We start from the raw sequence: 18,986 nt of genomic DNA on the forward strand, positions 1-18,986 counted from the left end.
TACAACCTGATATCTGCTGTGCAGTAGATGTTTTCTGGAGGCTGGGAGGGTGATTCGCCACGGGTTATATTAACTAGTTGGTGAATTTGGCTGGTGTATTCAGGGTTTGACCTCTGAACCACTGAGTTATATGATATGGTTCCGGGTGGTCTGTGCCTTTTCTAGAAGTTAGGTTTCCTAGTAAGTATTAGGAAAAATATATCAAATCCATGACTTTACAGATTATTACTGTTGCATCTTCAGTACCTTAGAATAGCATCAACACATGGGTAGTATGCCAGTGTTTATTGAATTCACATATGAATGAAGTAATTAATTAATGAGCTTCCATAGTATCTTCAACATATTCCTGCTTCTTTTTTATATAACTTTAAGAAAATCTGTTTGCTAAAGTACTACATGATTATTTCCTTAAATTTATAAAATACAGAAATGGACAAAGAAATCAAATAAAATGCATCTAATTCCACCATGCTAAGTGAACTAAGAGGAGGTGTCCAGTCTCCTTGTAAGTTTGATTGCAGCTGTGTCATTTGGGTCTTCTGTGACTTTCCTTTAGCAGATGAAATACATTCTGTTTTAGTAGTTAAAATTGTGATAGTAATGCCAAGAAAACTAATGTATCTATCTGAAATGTACTAACTGTGAGTATCACATCAATGTATACTATTTTTCTAACCGATTTTATATAAAGCTTCACATGTTCCATTAGAATACTTTACTTGGCTCTTGTCTTTTACAGCCTAGGTGGTATGGTAATTTAAAAATGGAATAGATAAGAATTTAACTTTTTCCTTTTGGACCTAATGTGGTACCCAAAAGGTGAAAGGATCTATTATGTAAAATCCAAGAGCTGTAGCTTAATGTACTTTACAGCTTATTTCTAATAGAGTGCCAAACTCAAACTGGTTTGTCTTGGTGATGGGTTATGGATGGATGTTTTGATTTTTGCATCAGTGGTCCTAGATTTCCATCTAAAGTCTTCTCAGTAATGCACAAATAAAAGAAGTGACAACTTTAGCCATAGTAAAGCCAAATATTAAAGAACAAGTTTTAAAATGTGGACTATCCCCAAGTTTGGAAAGAAATTCATGAAAATGTTCATTGCAATTGTGGACTAGTGGTGAAGCATGTATTAATTTTTTCCCTACTCTTCAGATTGCAAATTTTATTTTAGACACTTGTATTGCTTTTTTGGTGAAATAATTTTAAAACAGGATAGACTGTGTCTAAAGTTTCCTTAGATTATAAATGTGATGCAAGTCCATTTGGATTGTATACTGAGTTCCTAGAAAGAAGGAAAGAGCAGTCTGTCCCATTCCTATAGCCAAGAGTCACCTCTACTAGGACGAGTGTTTTTCACCTGTTAACACATAAGTCTTCAAAAGTAGTAGTCTTCAGTCTTGCACATTTGTAATAGTCTTATGGTTGAGAGTATGCATCCAGAGCCAGCTGCAGTTTGGTGCTCTCTGCCATGTGCTAGCTGTGAGTTCATATGGCTTACCTGACCTGTGTGGGCCTCAGTGTTTCCACCCGCAAAGTGGACATGAAGCTGTGCTCCTTGTGCAGGTTAACCAAGTCAGCACATGTGTATGAACAGCACTGCACAGAGAAAACCAGGTAAATGTCAGTCCTTCTGCTGGTTCAGTTGTGACGCTGTCTGTGTCCCGTGCTCCCCATCTGTTAAGTGGGGTGGCATGCCTCACAGGTTGTTATGAGGAAGATGATCGTTGTCATCATTGATAGGTGGTTGCCTGTGGAAAGGCTTCAGAAAAGATGCTCACAGACATAGAAACAGTCATGTCATAGGGACCTGTGTGGCAGTCCCTGGTGAGCGATGACTCCCTTTCTCTGCAGGCTCTGTGAGAGGGATCCCTACCAGCTTTACCAGCGGCTGGAGCAGCAAGCCCGAGAGTACGTGCTGGAGATGAAGGTCCGCCTGCTTCGGCAGCTGTCAGCCGCGGCAAAGGTGAAGGCACCGTCCGGCCTACAGGGCCCTCCCCAGGCACACCAGTTTATCTCCCTCCTCCTCGAAGAGTATGGTGCCCTCTGCCAGGCCGCGCGTTCCATCAGCACCTTCCTCGGTACTCTGGTAAGAGAGAACGCGCTCTTTTCTTTCTGGTTGTTGAGAAGGTGAATGAAAGAGAAGACACGTGTGTGGGGGGATGTTTCTGAGGCTTGTGCACTGATCTCAGATACACCTGCTGTGCAGTCACAGATCCCTCCTCCACAAGGTCAGGCATAGGTGTGGGAGAGAACCTGCTTCCTCTTCTCTTTCTCTTTCCTCTGGACTTTGTCACTGGATAAAAACATTAAGTGAGTTGATATCAGATGATACCTCATGGAAATACTGTTTGGGGGTCCATGAGGCCTAGGGAGCAAGGCATGGGTGCAGTCTGAGGTGAGGACTAGTGTGTGCATTAATAAGGAGATGGAAGAGAAATCTTTGGGGTCTTAAAATTGTCCATTCTGTTGTTACAATAGACAGTTGGTATTTGATGAAATGCACATGAAGAGCATGAAGACTGTAGAGATGGGCCTGTTTACAGCCCCATGGCCATGCCAGTGGTATTCATTCATTCATTCTTCATTCATTTATTCATTCGTGCATTCACTCAACACCCTAATGCTGGGTTCAGGACAGGCTTACAGACTCAAGTAAATGCCATCTCCCATCCCATACTCACCCTCAGGGATCTTACAGTCCTAACAGAGGAGTCACACAGGCAGGTCTCTGATCACCTCAAAAGTAAATCACCACCATGGGCAGAAGGAGGCACAGAGTAGAAACACAGTTCCTGGCAAGCTGGGTCGATCCTTAGCAACCACCGTACACCTGCTGGTTGAAGGACCATGCTCCCCAGAGAAAAGCCACTAAAGCCCCCTCGGCTGTAATAGACCCACCATTTACCAACAGTCTGAAGTTTTTCATCATCACTTAAATTTGTTATTAAGTTCACTGGGCTAGTTTTGGGTGCTTTCTTCGTGGTAAAACTGTATTTTGAACCAAACGTGGTAACCAGTGATTCCTAAGATTATAAGTGTTATGGTCTTTATCTGATAAAGTTGATGGACGCTCTGTAGAAAAATTTACGTACATACACATTTGCAAGTCATATCGTGGGCGTTCGTAGGCTTCCTCAAGCTGCCCTGCATCAGACCTTCACCATTCCTGTAACGCATGGGGATACGTCCGTTGTGAGAAGAGGCAGCCGGCGAATGGGGATGGTGCAGGCAGGCAGTGGGGGCAGCCGTTCTGCTTCAAGCCCTGACTCCACCGAGCTGTGCTTGGCTTCCCTCTGGCACCTTATTCCTCATCTTGTGCCTCTCTCAGTACTGCCTCTCCCACCTCTACCTAGTGAGAGTCTCCCTGTTCTTCAAGGTCCAGATCCAGAGCCGCCTCCTCTGTGAAAGTGCTGTGAACCTACCCTGTTTCCTAAGAGAATGGTGGCCCAGTTAAAACACTCTCCTGCCTGCCAGAACCTGGTGCACAGAGAGAATCTGGAAGTAAAGAGAGATATGCTGTCCTCCAGAAAGTGCTGCTAAAGTCCAGGTCCTCCTCAGATAGAGTAGGACACTTTTATGAAGCAAACAAAAGTTTATTAGAACCATGTCTATTGGAGCAAATTCCTAGTAATGTACGTAGAAATATTTGCTCGTAGTTTAAAAAATAGTCATAAACTCTTAAGCACAAAAACGGCTCTTTGGTCAGTGTTTTATTTCACTTTCTTTACACATAGAGATGTTCATTTTGGTTTCTAGCGGTATGACAGATCAGATACCCTGAACTTTCCTTCTCCAAGGGAAAGAACTAAATTTATTAGGTAACATAAAATAAAAAGGTAAAATCTTTTAAATTGTTTGGCTAAGATGCCATGAAAGGGAAGAGGACCTAGTGGTGAAAAACCAACTGAAAGTTGGAATCCTGAGAAATAGATCTGTTAAAAAAGCCAATATTTGCTCCAAGGATTTCTTATCCTGGGAGGCAGAAGATACCTGGCCCCAGTCTAGCCCAGGGTGGGTCAGCCCTTGATGCTGGGACCACAAATGATTACACTCGCAGTGTAAAGGTAAAGGAGAAACTCCAGGCACCAGAAGGAACAGCAAAGATAAATGCCCACTGTGACTTTGGGGTGGGTGTGGCAGGGAAGTACAACCTTACAGTCTTGTAGGGATTTTGTAGCTATAAACCAACCACCACATAGGTTTGTGGTCTGAACAAATGCTGTTGGTGTGGTAACAGCTCAAGCCTAGAAGTTATTTTGCAGTGGTCCAAGGTTGCTGGAAATTCAAGCAACATGCAGATCACCTCTGGAAGGCTTGACTTTCAGTCAGACCTCAAAGAATTTACGTAGTTAAAATCCCCCCAAATGAGCAGCTCACAGTTAAAAAAAAAAAAAAAAATTATAAAACACAAGGCTCAAGACAGCACATTTGAAAGCCAGGAGAAGCAATAGACAATCACATTCTAAAGATATTTATATTTTCAAACGAAAAATATAAAGTAACTGTTTACTGTGTTTAAAGAAATTTTTAAAATGCTTAAGTTTATGAGTTAAGGATTAAGACTAAAGAATCATTCAGATTTTTAAAAAATCAAAATGAAATAAAAATATATGATTAAAAAAAAATCTTTGGATTTTTTTTCAAATCACTTGGGAGAGTGTGGTGCTGATAACACCAGGGCCACAGGTTTGGATCCCTAAATAGGGATGGCCGGTTGGCTCACTTGGGAGAGTGTGGTACTGACAACACCACGTCAAGGGTTAAGATCCCCTTACTGGTCATCTATAAAAAAAATCTTTAATGGATAGATGGAGCAGAATAAACAGCTGGGAAGAGAATTGGTGAATTGGAAGAAAGAGGTAAAGAAAGGAATTCTGTAGAATCTAGTTCAGAGAGACAGAGAACTGGGGCACACAGGAGAGGCTATGAGACATGAAGGATGCAGTGAAGAGGTTTCCATATGAAAATTAGAATGAGAATAGAGATGATGGCTGGAAATTTTCCAGAGTTATTGAAAGATATCAGTGTTCAGTCAAGGAAACCTATCAAATTTCCCAAATAAAATAGATTTAAAAAATCCTTACCTAGGTACAGCATAGTGACAACCACAAAACATCAAAGAAAAAGTGATCTCACAAACAAAAATATAGGAATTTGTTTAAAATTGTCTGCAAGATGTTCTAATTGTATAATTCTGGATTAAAAAAATGGAGTCTAACAGTGAATCTCTGTGTACTTCTCACCCAGATTGATGGTTACATTTTGCCACACTAATTTTATTAAGCCTTGTTTTCCTCCCTCTTTCCCTTTCACCCTCTGTCTTTTTGATATAGTATCTTAATGCAAGTCCCAGACAGCGTGCCTTTTTGTCTTAGAATATTCCAGTATGCATCTCTAAAAATAGACATTACATTATCTTACGTAATGTATTGGTCTGTTTTGTGTTGCCATAACAGAAATACCCGAGACTGGATAATTTATAAGGAAAAGAGGTTTATTTGGTTTAGGATTCTGGGACAGCTGCATCTGGCACGGGCCTCAGGCTGCTTCTGCTCATGGCAGAAAGAGGCAGGCAGCTGGCGGGTACAAGCAGATCACATGGCAAGAGGAAGCAAGAGAGAGGAAGCAAGAGGTGCCAGGGTCCTATAAACAACCAGCTCTTGCGGGAATTAATAGAGCGAGAACTCACTCATTACTCCCCCCACCTAGAGAGAGCACTAATCTATTCATGAGGGATCCGCCTCCATGACTCAATCAGTTTCCAACACTGCCACATTATGGATCAGATTTCCACATGAGTTTTGGAGGAGACAACACATCCAAACTCCATCACGTAGCCACAGTCCACACAGGAAAACTGAGAGTAATTTCTTATCGACTAATACCAGTTCGTATAAAAATTCTCCAGTTACCTCAGAAATTTCTTTTTCTAGTTGGGGTGTTTAAATCAGACCCAGCAAGCTTTACAAATTTATAACAACATTTTTAAAGTGCCACCAAATGATCTGCCATGTAAAAAAATATACAGAGCTGGGCTGAGATAAATGTTTCAGAGCAGTAGTTCTGAAAATTTTTGGACTCAGGCCCTCTTTATACTTAAAAATTGAGGACCCCAAAGAGGTTTGTTTATGTGGATTATGTCAATATTTATTGTGCTGAAGTTAAAACTGAGAAATTAAAAAATGTTTATTAAGTCATTTAAAAATGTGAACTCAGATAACATAAATAGCATATTTTAGCATATATTAGATAACATAATAACATAAATTGGTATTTTTAGATAAAAAGTAACTGTTTTCCAAAACAAAACATGTAGTAAGAATAGAATCATACACATTTTTGCAAATCTTTTTACTGTCTGACAGTTGGATTCTCACATTTGCTTCTTTGTTCACTTGTCATAGATGGTTTTGGTTGAAGTTATTTGAATTTTTTTTTTCTTTTTTTTTCCGGCGGCTGGCTGGTATGGGGATCTGAATCCGTGACCTTGATGTTACAAGACTGTGCTCTAACCAGCTGAGCTAACTGGCCAGCCCCTGGTTGAAGTCATTGAAGAAAATTCAGCCTTACACAGATATGTAGTGGAGGAATGTAAAAGGAGGAATATTTCAATAGCCTTTTCAGGTCATTATGGATATTCTTAGCTTGAGAGTTTCCTTTTTTTTTTTTTTTTTTTTGGTGGCTGATCGGTACGGGGATCCAATTCCTTGACCTTGGTGTTAGAACGCTGCACTCTAATCAACTGAGCCAAGCAGCTGGCCTTGCTTGAGAGTTTCTTAATGGTTAGTTTCGATGTAGAATCTGGAACCCTATCACTGAACTTGCTGTGCTCTGTTCCACTGAAATCCATCGAAATCCGTCAGTCTGGCTCTCACTTTGAATGGGTTTGCTGCTCATACATGATTTTCTAACATCACGTGTAAGTCATTTGGAAAACATTGGTTCCGTGAGTTATGCAGATCTTCCTGATGTTTGCACATTTCATTATTCAATATCAAGAGGTGACATTTGTTAATGTTGCCATTGATCTCATCAGGAAAGTCTTTAAATGTAGAGAGAAGCTGTCAAGCCCATGGTGGCAGATGTAAATTTTCTGAAGATCTGATTTTTGCTCGAGAGCTCAGATTTTGATTAGCCACAGATAGTGTCACTTGTTTTCCTTGAAGCAGCAGGTTCACTTGCTTTACAGACTCTACCTGCCAGCCCTCTGCTGACTCGGTTAGCTCCTGTGTGAGCAGCACCCCTCGTCCTACTGATTCTTCAGAATCCACTAAATAGACTTGGGCGTAGAAAGGCATCCTCAAGAGTGTAACTTTCCCAGGAAGCATATTTGTGAGGTTTATTCCACACAGCCTGGGGGATCAAACAAGATGATAGGCTCACCTGTTTTTCTGTTTATTTTAAATACTAAAATTAAATTGGGACTAGACTTAAGTTATGCTTCTAGTCATCTAGGAAATCCCTCACCAGGCTATAGTAATCACAAAATCTGAATTTCTATCCATAAGGATAAAAGAATCTCAAATATCCTGTTATTTTTCAAAGTCTGTTGTATGACTTTACCGTAAATATCTTCTCTTCCTTCTTCCAAACCTTCCCAAACCTTTTTGCAGTGGAAAATGGGAAGTAAGAACAGGTGGGATAGAATAGCCTAAGCTTGGGTCATTGATCAGCTTTTCCCTTCTGCCTCTAGCTTGGGCCGTCCTCCCATAGGCCTCCTCTCTCCTAGAAGCTGTGACTCAATCCTCTCTAGGCCATTTCTGCACCTGTAGATGGGGGCACAAGCAGTATCAAGTGCACAGGGAACTTACCGGATTCATGAGTTCAGCACTCAAAACTGCCTGGCTGCGATAAGTACACAGGTGTTAGCATATGTTGTTATTCAAGTAAACTCCAAGTTGATTTAAGGTTGTGCAGTGAGTTTGGAGTCTGTTGTTTCTCTTGCATGCCTCACCTGGAAGTGTAACAGATTTTATAAAAATGCTAAACATCTTCATAAATCAGTCTTCACCTAGTTACCATTAGTTAGTTTGAGCCCAGAAAGCCAGAGCTGTGGTTCCACCCCTGCAAGTATGGAGCCTTAGTTAGCAGCGTTGCTCACAGGGTAGCAGATGGGGATGTCTGACCTCAGCTGTCCTGCAAAGTGTTCCCTCGACCCTCCCTCAGCTGGTCTAGGGCACAGTCTGGGTGCTTCCTGAGCTACCACCATGGAGTTGACTTGTGAATCAGCTCACTGCCTACTCTTCTGTCCCCCAGGGACTCCTGGAGGGCAGGGACCTATACTAGGTGGTTGTCTGTGTCCCTGTACTTGGTATAGTGCCTGCGTGGCATAGACTCAGCTAAGTGTCAACATGTGTCCTTCGACAATTCACCTATGCCTGCATCATTATCACAAGCACATTCATATGTAAGTTTTTTACTCCGGGCTTAGAGCTGAGTTGATCAGTTGCCAGGCCCTGGTCTTCTGCCACATGCAACTGTCATTGAGTAATGACTCAGAGATGCTTGGTGGGAAACAGGAGTGATGAAATTCAGATCTGGAAGGTGATGGTGTTTTGGTAAAACATACAACATGAAAAAGCACTGGAAATGTTAACAAAATTGAAAGTTTGAGATTTTCTTTAGATATCATAGATGGATTGCTGAATCTCTCACTCTTCATGTTTCTGTGGTGTAAAAAGAGGGTTGTAAGCAGCAGAGCCAGTGTACTTCCAGTGGGGTAGCAGTATCACTGGTGCACTCTCTACATCATCTTATCGATGTTTATTTTCAAGAACAGAAGTTGATCATCCTAATTTGTTCTCTCCACCCACCCCCTGTACCATACAAATGGGGTTATCAGGTGATAAAAGAATGGAAATGTGTAGTCCATTTACTCACATTTCCATCAAATACACATAGACCACTGAATCCACTCACGGTGAGTGATCCAGTTCAGAGGATGTGTGGAGTATGTGCGTAAGGATGCGTAGTTTCCAGAGCTGTAGCTAGCTTATGTAAGGAGAGGAACGTTTACCTGAAGATGTAATGTGATCTGAATACAAGCAGGGTACATGTGGTTTACACATGGAGGCCTGGATTGAACATGCACGGCTGTAGCAAGACTTATTAATGTGAAAGTCGTGTTTAGGAAAGTGGGTAACACTGTCACCCCAGTGATCCTGTGTGGAGGGTCAGGGGCACATCTCTACTGACATCACTCTGTGATGGCTAGGACACTCCCGAAATGTCTTCAGGGTATCGTCTGATTGAAGAGGTTGCCTACACTTACTAGGAAGATGAAGGCCTACCTTTGACAGGGTATCTCTAGTGGTGAAATTGTTTGCATCTATCTGAATGGGAGATTTCTCAAGATAGGCAAGAAAATTATTGTCCTTTGGCATCAAAAGGATTGATATGCATTTAAACTTTTGAAATTGTAGGGCTTTCATTACATTTTGAAAGCCTCGTAAGAAATGGCCATCCAATATATGCAGTTATTTCTTTCTCTGTCCCTTCTCCTTCTGTGTGTGCACCTGCCACTCTTTCTTGTGTTGGTTAATTTAAAAGGGAGGCTAGTAGGAGACCCCTGTCGTCGTAGTTAGAGAACTGATTTGATGAGTGCTTTGGGACATACCGGGAGCAGCAACTCCTTGTACACACAATGTTCTGGGCCTACATAGAGGGATGTGGACGTCAGGGGAGAGGGAGAACAGGGATGCTTCTGGGAGTTTTCAAGTCTTCACCAATTCTCTACATCTTCTATTTGTTTTTTCTTAACTAGGAAAATGAACACTTGAAAAAGTTCCAGGTGACATGGGAACTGCACAATAAACACCTGTTTGAAAACCTGGTCTTTTCGGAGCCACTTCTCCAGAGCAACTTGCCAGCACTGGTGTCACAGATCAGGTATCTGGTCTCAACCTTATACAGCCCTGTGGTGTGACAAGACAGTCTTTTTCTCCTGTGACATGACATGTGCGCCCCTGAACACCACTGCGTGTGGGAGTTCCTACAGGAAAAATAGTAGGGCTGAAGGAAAAAGAAAGTTTCGGTAGAAATCTCAAAACCTAAGGAGTGGTATAGTTAAACTTGTAAATAATGATCCCATATAAATGCTACTAAGATTTTTTAAAAAATTGGGGGGGCTGCTGGCTGGTATGGGGATCTGAACCCTTGATCTTGGTGTTATAACTCTGTGCTTTAATCAGTTGAGCTAACTGACCAGCCAGCTGAACATTTAACACCACAAATTCCTCATAAATATAAAAAAGCTACAGTAAATACAGAGCTTAACCTGACAAGACTCCCACTCAGCCTGGGGGCTGTGGTGTGGTTCATGCTGTGGCTCTTGGGTGTGTAGGGGAGGTGGAGGAGGAAGGAGGGCACAGGTCTGAGGGTGCTCAGGGGTTGTCTTAGGAATCAGACGTGCACTGGCATTTCTCTCATATGTTCCCTCAATACCCCTCGCTCTCCATATTCATTTGTCCCTTGGGTTTGTCTTCCTGGTATAGAGTATTTGTGTGGCTTCCTCGCCTTTGGGAGGCTGGATGCTATACTTTTACCAAGACAAGTGTACAAAGTACGGTACCACTTCCTAGGGCATTGGCTTGGGGTGAACTGGGGTGAGAAAATGTGGGTTGGGCATGTGTTTGCCCCGGGTCACTCTATTCAGGTGAGAGGTGCGACCCTCCTTTATCTGATGTCACTCAGCAGAGCGGTGTCACCTGCACTTAGTCATGCGTGAGCTACCACAGCTCTGCAGTTTGGTGATTTGGTTCCTTGTCTGTTTACCACATATGAACACACTCCCAGTTCTTTATTTGGCCATATAGAAATATAGTTAGAACACGTTCACAAAGAAGGACAACTATTTTTATGTAAATAAATTATTGTTCTATTTGACTTATACTAGTTGCTGCTTTTTTTTCCCCACTAGACACCCATGTATTGACCCAGTTTTTGTTTGTCTTCTATATTCCCAAATTCTAACCGTCCCCACTACACAGTGTCACCTCTGGAGAAAGAATAGCCTCACAAGCACTTAGCTAAAAGGGAACTGAGGATGAAGAGGTCAGACGTGGTGTTATGTGGCCGTAGCCTGGTTGCAAGTTTGCACCTGGCCCTTCCAGCATTCCCTTTGCCACAGCCTGCTCCCCACCTTTCTTTCCTTTCTGTGTCCACTGCTTGAAAGCATCCATTACGTTGCACAGGGGCTACCCCGAGACTTGAATGTCCTAACTACAGTCCTCACAAAAGAAAAGGAGTCAGAAGGGTATTCAAAGTCATGAGTTTGAAACACAAAGCGTGGTTTTGTCCTTGATTATGGAGTCCAAATTTGTCAAAAGCACTTTTTATAAGAAGACATGCAGTGTGGGGGAGGGGTTCTTAAAGCAAGATTCCAGGGTGTCTGCCCTTCTTTCCCTCTCACTGGTGAGCCAGTAAGTTTGATGGACCTGTCCTCCAACTGTGGGTGGATGACAGAAACCTGAAATGCATTGTAAAACTCCCAGTTTTTTCTGTGCCTTGGTTCTGGATTTTTTTGTTTGCCCATTTAGAATAATGGTTAGACTCCAAATATCCACAGTGTCTTAGAGTCTTGAATGTTGATTCTGGGTTTCAAGCTGCAGTGTTACTCTCAAGTCTCAGGAGCAGTTGAGGGAGAGGGATGAACACAGGTACAGAAGCTGGGGAGGGGGCAGGAGGCACGTCCTCCAAGGAGCACCAGTGATGCCAGGAGAAGCAGCTCCTATGCATTCCACAGCGACTCCCTGGTCGGGCCCAGGAATAACTCAAATTTAAGTTCCCAGTGTACAAATACACATTTAACAATTTACAAAAATTTGTGACAAGTTATATATGGCATCTGTGGCACATGAAACACATAGTTGTAAGTATTTTAATATTAACATTTTGTCTCTGGTCCTACATTCATTTAACTTTTAAAAAAATAAAGTAAGATACAGACATAGAAAACTGCACAAAGCATATGTATAGCTTAATGAGTTATTAAAAGACAAGTATCCCTGTGGCTGACACCCAGTCAGCCATCCAGAAACAGTCAGTCTCTGCCCACAGTTTTCACTAAGCTCATGATTCTGTTATTACCCCAGCATGCATTTCCATTCTTAGTCTTGCCTGGTGTTTTATTCAATGCATCTTTTTTTTTTAAACACAAATTGTGTACTCAAAGGTCAACCTCATTCAAAGGAACTGATTTAGTTTAGGAAAGTTATTTTTCTTTTTTTTTTTTTAGACAGCTTTGTTGAGCTATAATTCACATACAGTACAAGTCACCCCTTAGAATGTACAGTTCAGTGGCTCTTGGCATATTACATTATTTTTTTAAGTTATGGTAAGGTATATATCACAAAATTTGCCACTTTAACTTTTAAGTGTATAATTGAATAACATTAGTTACATTCACAGCATTTACAACCATCACCTCTATGTATTAACAAAACTTTTTCATCACCCTCAACAGAAACTCTGTAACCATTAAACAATGACCCCCTATGCCCCCCTCCTATTTTTTTCCACTTTTTTTGAAAATCTTTAATCTGCAGGCCCCCTACCCCACCCCACCTGGACTTTTTCTCGTTATGGATATTAGTAGCTATTGCTCAATTTGACCTTCATTTAAAATATATAATATATATAAACAAATTTATCCAAACTGATTTTTTTAAGTGCATTCATGTGTGTGCATGTGTGCCTGTGTGTGTGTGTTTAGCTCTACGCAATTTTAACATGTGGAGACTTCATGTAATCATTCACCACCACAGTCAAGGTACAGAATAGTTCCATTCCCACAAGGATTCCTTCTGTTTGTGCAGCCCTTTTTTTTAAAGTGTGTAAATGTTTTTTTCTTTGTTTTGTTCTAAATACTTATTTATTTATTTGTGGCCACAGAACAAGTCAATACATTTAAAAAGACTAAGGTTATAGAAAATATGTTCTCTGACCACAATAACAGAAGGAAATTTAGAAAATTCACAAATGTGTGGAAATTAAACAACACTGTCCTAAACAATGAGTAAAAAGAAATATCACAGGGAAATTTGAGAGTACTTTAAGATAAAAATCAAAATGAAACATATCAAAATTTATAGGATGCAGGGCTCATGCAGTGCATAGAGGAAAATTTATACTTGTAAACACCTATATTAGAAATAAAAATCTCAAATCAGTAATGTAATCTTCTATCTTAAGAAAATAGAAGAAGAGCAAACTAAATCAAAAGCAAATATAGGTAATAACAACAAATATAGGTAATAACAAACGTAGGTAATAACAGAAATGTATGAATTGGGAATTAAAAAATAATGGAGAGCATCAACAAAACCCCAAAAGTTGATTCTTTTAAAAGACCAGCAAAATTCACAAACCTCTATCTGGATTGACCAAGAAAAAAAGAAGATTGGAATTACTAAAATCAGAAATAAAGCAGGGCATTATTACATTGTCACTATGGTTTTTTTGTGTTTTTTGGAGGGGTTTTTTGTTGTTTTTTATTTTCATTATGGTTTTTTGTGATGGTAAGATTTAGTTTCTCTTTCTTGTTTGCATTTTTCTTCTTCCAGTGGGTTTTGTTCTTTTTTGTGTATTTGTGGTAGTGATTATCGTTTTTTGGATTCTAGATGCAAGACTTCTTTGAGGATTTGTTGTAGGGCTGGTCGTGTGGTGGTGAACTCTCACAGTTTTTGTTTGTCTGGAAAATATTCTTGCCTCACTTCTGAAGGAGAGCCTTGCTGGGTACAGTATTCTTGGCTGGCAGTTTTTTTCTTTCAGTATTTTGAATATTTTGTCCTATTTTATTCTGACCTGTAGAGCTTCTGTTGAGTCTGCTGTTAGTTTGGTAGAGGCCCTCTTATAGGTGACTGGACGCTTTTCTCTTGTTTCTTTTAAGATTCTCTCTTAGTCTTTGAGCTTTGCCAGTGTGACTATAATGTGCTTGGAGAGAACCTTTTTGGGTTGAATCTGCTTGGGAAATTGTGCCTCCTGGATCTGAAGGTCTCTCTGTGTCTGGGAAGTTTTCTGTTATTATTTTGTTGAGTAGGTTTTCCATGCCTTTTCCTTTCTCCTCCCCTTCTGGAACACCATGATTTGAATGTTTGTGTGCTTAAGGTTGTCTGCGAGCTCTCTTAGATTTCCTTCATTTTTAAAAATTCTTTTTTACTTTTTTTTTTTTCGCGTGGTTTATTTTGAAGACTATCTTCAAGATCAGAAATTGTTTCTTCTGCTTGTTCTAGCCTGCTCCTTAAGCTCTCAGTTGTGTTTTTTATTTAGGATTTTTTTTCTTGTTCCATAGTGTTGTCTGAGTCTTCTTGTGTGTCAGTGAATTTCCCTAAGATTGTTGCACGGAACTCCTTTTCAGTCATTTCAAGAGTTCCCTGCTCTACAGGGTCTGGTATTTGAGAACTACTATATTCTTTTGGTGATATTATATTTTCTTGGGTTTTCGTATTTCTAATATCTGTATGTTGATGTCTGGTCACCTGGTAGAGCAGTTGCTTCTTCTGTTACTCTGGAATGGGCTTTGAGGAGGGAGATGTCTGCTTCTTTTTCTGTTATCTTCTGGTGACTCTCCTACTCAGTGCAGTCAAGAGTCTGGTGAGCCACCTGCACCGTGACTGTGGCTACTGCAGTGGCATAGAGCCTCTTTTGCAGCAGTCATGGCTGTGGTGGCAGGTGTGGTGGGCCACCCACGTGGAAGCTGTGTTTTCAGCATGCTCTTTGCCTGCTTCTGGGCAGGGGGTGCTGCCCTTGGCTCCTGCCTAGGACCCCAGGCATGCTCTGCTTGTTGCCTGCTTCCGGGTGGAATGGGCTGCCCCAAACTGATTTTATTTCATTCTCCTTATCACTGATAATAATGTTTCACATACACATTATTTGTTGTTGCTTTGTGTTGCTTCACCCCCCATGGATTTGTCACCCCACTTCCCCTGGGTGACAGAGATGCAAAGGATTACTCATAGCCCATCTCTACTGAGCAGTGAGGGGCCCCGAAGTGGTTAATCTCCCTTTGGGATGCTCAAGCGAGAGCCATCCCTTCCTTGGGAAATTAACACCGAATTGGGGTTCTCTTCCTGCATTTATTTTCCAGACCAGGAAGTTACAGGAAGAAACATAGGTGGGGTTATCGTTTAACAGTATAGGCTGGTAACTTTCAGTGAAACAAGCCAGATGACATTCCAGTAAGGCAATTAAGTGGTCCTATCAACAGCAGTTTGATCTTAGCAAACATTCCTTCTTACAGCAGTTTCTCAGTATCTTTACCTAACAATCAGTAACTAGTCTGTCTTTGAGCCGGCAACCTGCTGTGCCGCAATCCTCATCTTGCAACAGAGACCTATAGCCTGAAGAAAATTTTCTGTCCTTGCAAGGTCCATATTTGAAACTGCAAGGCTTTGGAAAACCAGGCCCTGTGAAGTACATATGCTTTTTAGTATATTCCACAAATTGTAACATTATAATGAGTATACAGTCATCCTTGGTATCCATAGGGGATTGGTTCCAGGATCCCCAAGGATACCAAAGTCTATAGATGCTCAAGTCCCTGATATAAAATGACACAGTATTTGTATATAATGTACACACATCCTCCCATATACTTTAAATCATCTATAGATCACTTATAATACCTAATACAATGTAAATGCTGTGTAAATGTTATACTGTATTGTTTAGAGAATAATGACAATAAGAAGTTTTGTAGATGTTCATTATAGATGCAGTTTTTTTTTTTCAAATATTTTGCTCTGTGGTTGGTTGAATTCACAGATGCGGAACCCACAGTCATGGAGGCTAACTGTGTTTCCATGGCACTGTCTTGTATTTGCAGATTGAATATTTAGAAAGAAACTTATCTGCTGAACCACTGATTTAATTTAGCCCTGTGAATAGTCCTTGTGACTCTCTTGATCCCAGCACAATTCTGCATGTAAGCCCTGTGCCTGCAGTGTACATTGTGGCTACACCACCAAAGACATCTCCAGGACCCCCATTTGCTTTTCTCTCCCTTGACTCAAAATAGTACAAGTTTATGTTCTGTAACTTAGAAGAGAGAAGTTCTAGTAGGAGTGGGACAAGGAACAGGTGGCAGGATGTCATGCTGGTGTCCCTTAGCATCCCAGCTTTCCAGTGGCACAACAGGGCCAAGATGGAATTACATAGGAATTGTGCTTTGCATGAAGAATGGAAATCGGTCATGCGAAGAGCGAAGCTGGTAGCAGCAGGAATAGGGAGAAAACCTCTTCTTCACAGGCTGCGACTTGGCAGGATGCGAGACTGTGTTCTTGGAACCTGGGGTCACACTAGACAGGGTGCAGGGCCCAGAAGAGACACATGGTGTCAGTGGAGTCCGTGTCTTGAGGATTTTTGTTTCCTGAGGAAAAGATGTTTGAAATAGCCCCAATCCCTGTCAGTATTGTTTTCTTTTCTTTTTCTGGGTTTCCCTAAACAACTGCTCGATTACAACTTATTTCTGCCTGCTTCCTCTTTGAAGTGAGTGTCATAGATGCACACGTGTATTTAGCTTCAGCAACCAAGAGGTTTTTTGCAGGTTCCCAATTTTTACACAGATTTCACAGCATGACTCAGCCAAGGGTGGAGACAGGTAACAGGAGAAGTAGGAGCCATTTCCACCAGTGAAAAGGTTTTAATTTTTAAATAGCTTGAGTGTTTATTTTTATTATAAAATTATTAGATCATCATTACAAATACAATTCTAAAAATCCAGAAAATCATTAGGAAGAGGTACTGTCAACAGTTTGGTGTTTCTTATACACTGTTTTTTTCTATGTCCACCCCCACCACGACCCCCACGTTTCTAAACATGATGCTATAGTCGTACCTTTACTTAAAATGGTCATCTTTCCATTTCAGAACACATACATGTGGATATATACATACACGGGGACTTCAAAAAGTTTATAGAAAGATTTGTATTTTAACTTTTTGAAGTACCTGCATATACATATGTGTACGCATCAGAATGAATAGACTAATTATAAAATTTATAACAAGTACCTGGTTACCAAGTACCCCTTTGTTTGGACAAACCATAATGTATTTTATTGATCCCCTATGGGTAGGTTCCAGTTTTTTATATAAACTGTGTTGATTTCTAGCCCTGCACATAATCTTTGGGCTCTTGGTATGTTATAAATATTGTCTTTGATTTTGAATGGTCCTTGTGAAGATGTCTTTATTTCAGTCATTTTGGTTGACATATTGATGTATTTAGGTGTTAAGAAAATGAAGTTTTTCAGTTGATGCCCTGCGTGTGTCTCCATACCTCCCCTTGTCCTCATGCCCGCCCCCAGCCCTTTCCTCTCCAAAGTCACCTTCTTACCCCATATCCTCTTTTTCAGAAATTATTCAAATGTTTTTTTTTTTTTTTTTTTTTTATAAAAGATGACCGGTAAGGGGATCTTAACCCTTGACTTGGTGTGGTCAGCACCACGCTCACCCAGTGAGCGAACCGGCCATCCGTATATGGGATCCGAACCCGGGGCCTTGGTGTTATTAGCACCGCACTCTCCCGAGTGAGCCACGGGCCGGCCCCAAATGTTTTTTCTTACTGTCCACCTATGTATGTCTTTTGTTTCCTATTTATTGTCTCATTTCCCATTTTACCATCTTACTTTTTTTTTTTTTTTTTTTTTTTTTTTTTGGCAGCTGGCTATTGCTGCCAACTTTCTTAATACAATATACTATAGAGGACATGAAACTATAATTATATTTCTTCAATTGAATCAAATTTTTTGTTTTAGTTTATTTGAAAACCGGTTCTAAAATTTTTACTTCTCATTAAACGATCAGTGTATTTCAATAGGGAAGAATAGTTCACAGCCCCACATTAGCCTTTTTAGAATGACGTTATTTATTGCTAAGTTTTTTCCTTAGCAGCTATTTCCTTTATACCAGATTCTGTGCCGGGTGCCTTGTCACCTCTGTAATCTGTTAATCTCTCACAGCAACCCTGTTGTGGTGTGTAGTAGCATCCTTTGTTTTTCATGGTGGGAGGTGAGGTAGCAAACAGGACTGGAGCAACAGGAAGGAAACCTCTGGCTTCTGGCTCAGAGCCTCTGGACTCTTCCTTTTCTTACAAGGCTGTCCCTCCCCCAGGCTGGGAACCACCACACATGACACCTGTAATGAGGACATGTACAGTACCTTGTTACAGAGGTACCAGCGCTCTGAGGAAGAGCTGCGCAGGGTCGCCAAGGAGTGGCTGGAGTGCCAGAAGAGGATTGACGCCTACGTGGACGAGCAGGTGAGCACCACACACAGAGGCTGCCCACGCCAAGTGTGTGCACACAGTGGGAACCCTCTATGTTGAAGGCATATGCACCAACGCGCTAGATGTGTCCCTAGGTGCAAGTGGAGGGCTCCCAGCAGAGGCTCCCAGCGTGCACATGTAGACTCCAAGTGTCAACACTGATTTTCCAGAAGGGATGGGAAAGCTATGCAGCACCACAGATGGCCCTGGCCTGGCTGTGCTGAGGTGTGGTGGCAGCAACTGACCAGGTCTGCCTTAGCCGGGGCACTCCCACTGTCGCTCGCACAGGCTGCCACCCAGGCTCTGTGTCCCCATGCAGGAGCCGCCAAGCCCCATAATTCTGGGAAACGTTTACTGAACACTCTGCTGTTCAGAGCCCATTCTCCATCCGTCCAGAACCGTCTAGAAGGGGAGCGCAGACACGCACATAGGCGGCAGGTGGATTGCAAGGGTGGAGAAGAACAGAGGAGGGAGGGGCGTGCCTGTTAGAGGTGGATCTGAAGGGAAGTCACGTGGGCAGCCAAAGCTGCTCAGCAGAGGTGACACAAGCGGATCTTTGAGATGGTGTCCCCTCCTGCCCAACCCAGCCGGCCTGCCTCTCTAGAACCTCTGGTAGGGTTGGGCAAGGAAGGCATTCAGAGCTGCTTAAATTAAAAGTAGCAGTGGTAGAATGAGCACTAAAGAGGAAATGACTGAGCTCTGTGTTTACTTTGGA

The 18,986-nt window shown here is 41.6% G+C and overlaps 1 protein-coding gene across 1 annotated transcript in view; it reads left to right on the forward strand.

Annotated features, from left to right (window-relative positions):
• The window catches only part of FAM193A (family with sequence similarity 193 member A), a 165,093-nt gene that overhangs the window by 83,180 nt on the left and 62,927 nt on the right, over nucleotides 1-18,986 (forward strand). The window contains exons 5-7 of the mRNA XM_063108299.1: nucleotides 1,858-2,092; nucleotides 9,770-9,894; nucleotides 18,118-18,265. Of these exons, the coding sequence (XP_062964369.1) occupies nucleotides 1,858-2,092; nucleotides 9,770-9,894; nucleotides 18,118-18,265 (508 nt within the window). The remainder of the gene's footprint in view (nucleotides 1-1,857; nucleotides 2,093-9,769; nucleotides 9,895-18,117; nucleotides 18,266-18,986) is intronic.

The sequence above is a fragment of the Cynocephalus volans genome, chromosome 9, assembly GCF_027409185.1.
Source record: "Cynocephalus volans isolate mCynVol1 chromosome 9, mCynVol1.pri, whole genome shotgun sequence".
Taxonomy (NCBI): Eukaryota; Metazoa; Chordata; class Mammalia; order Dermoptera; family Cynocephalidae; genus Cynocephalus; species Cynocephalus volans.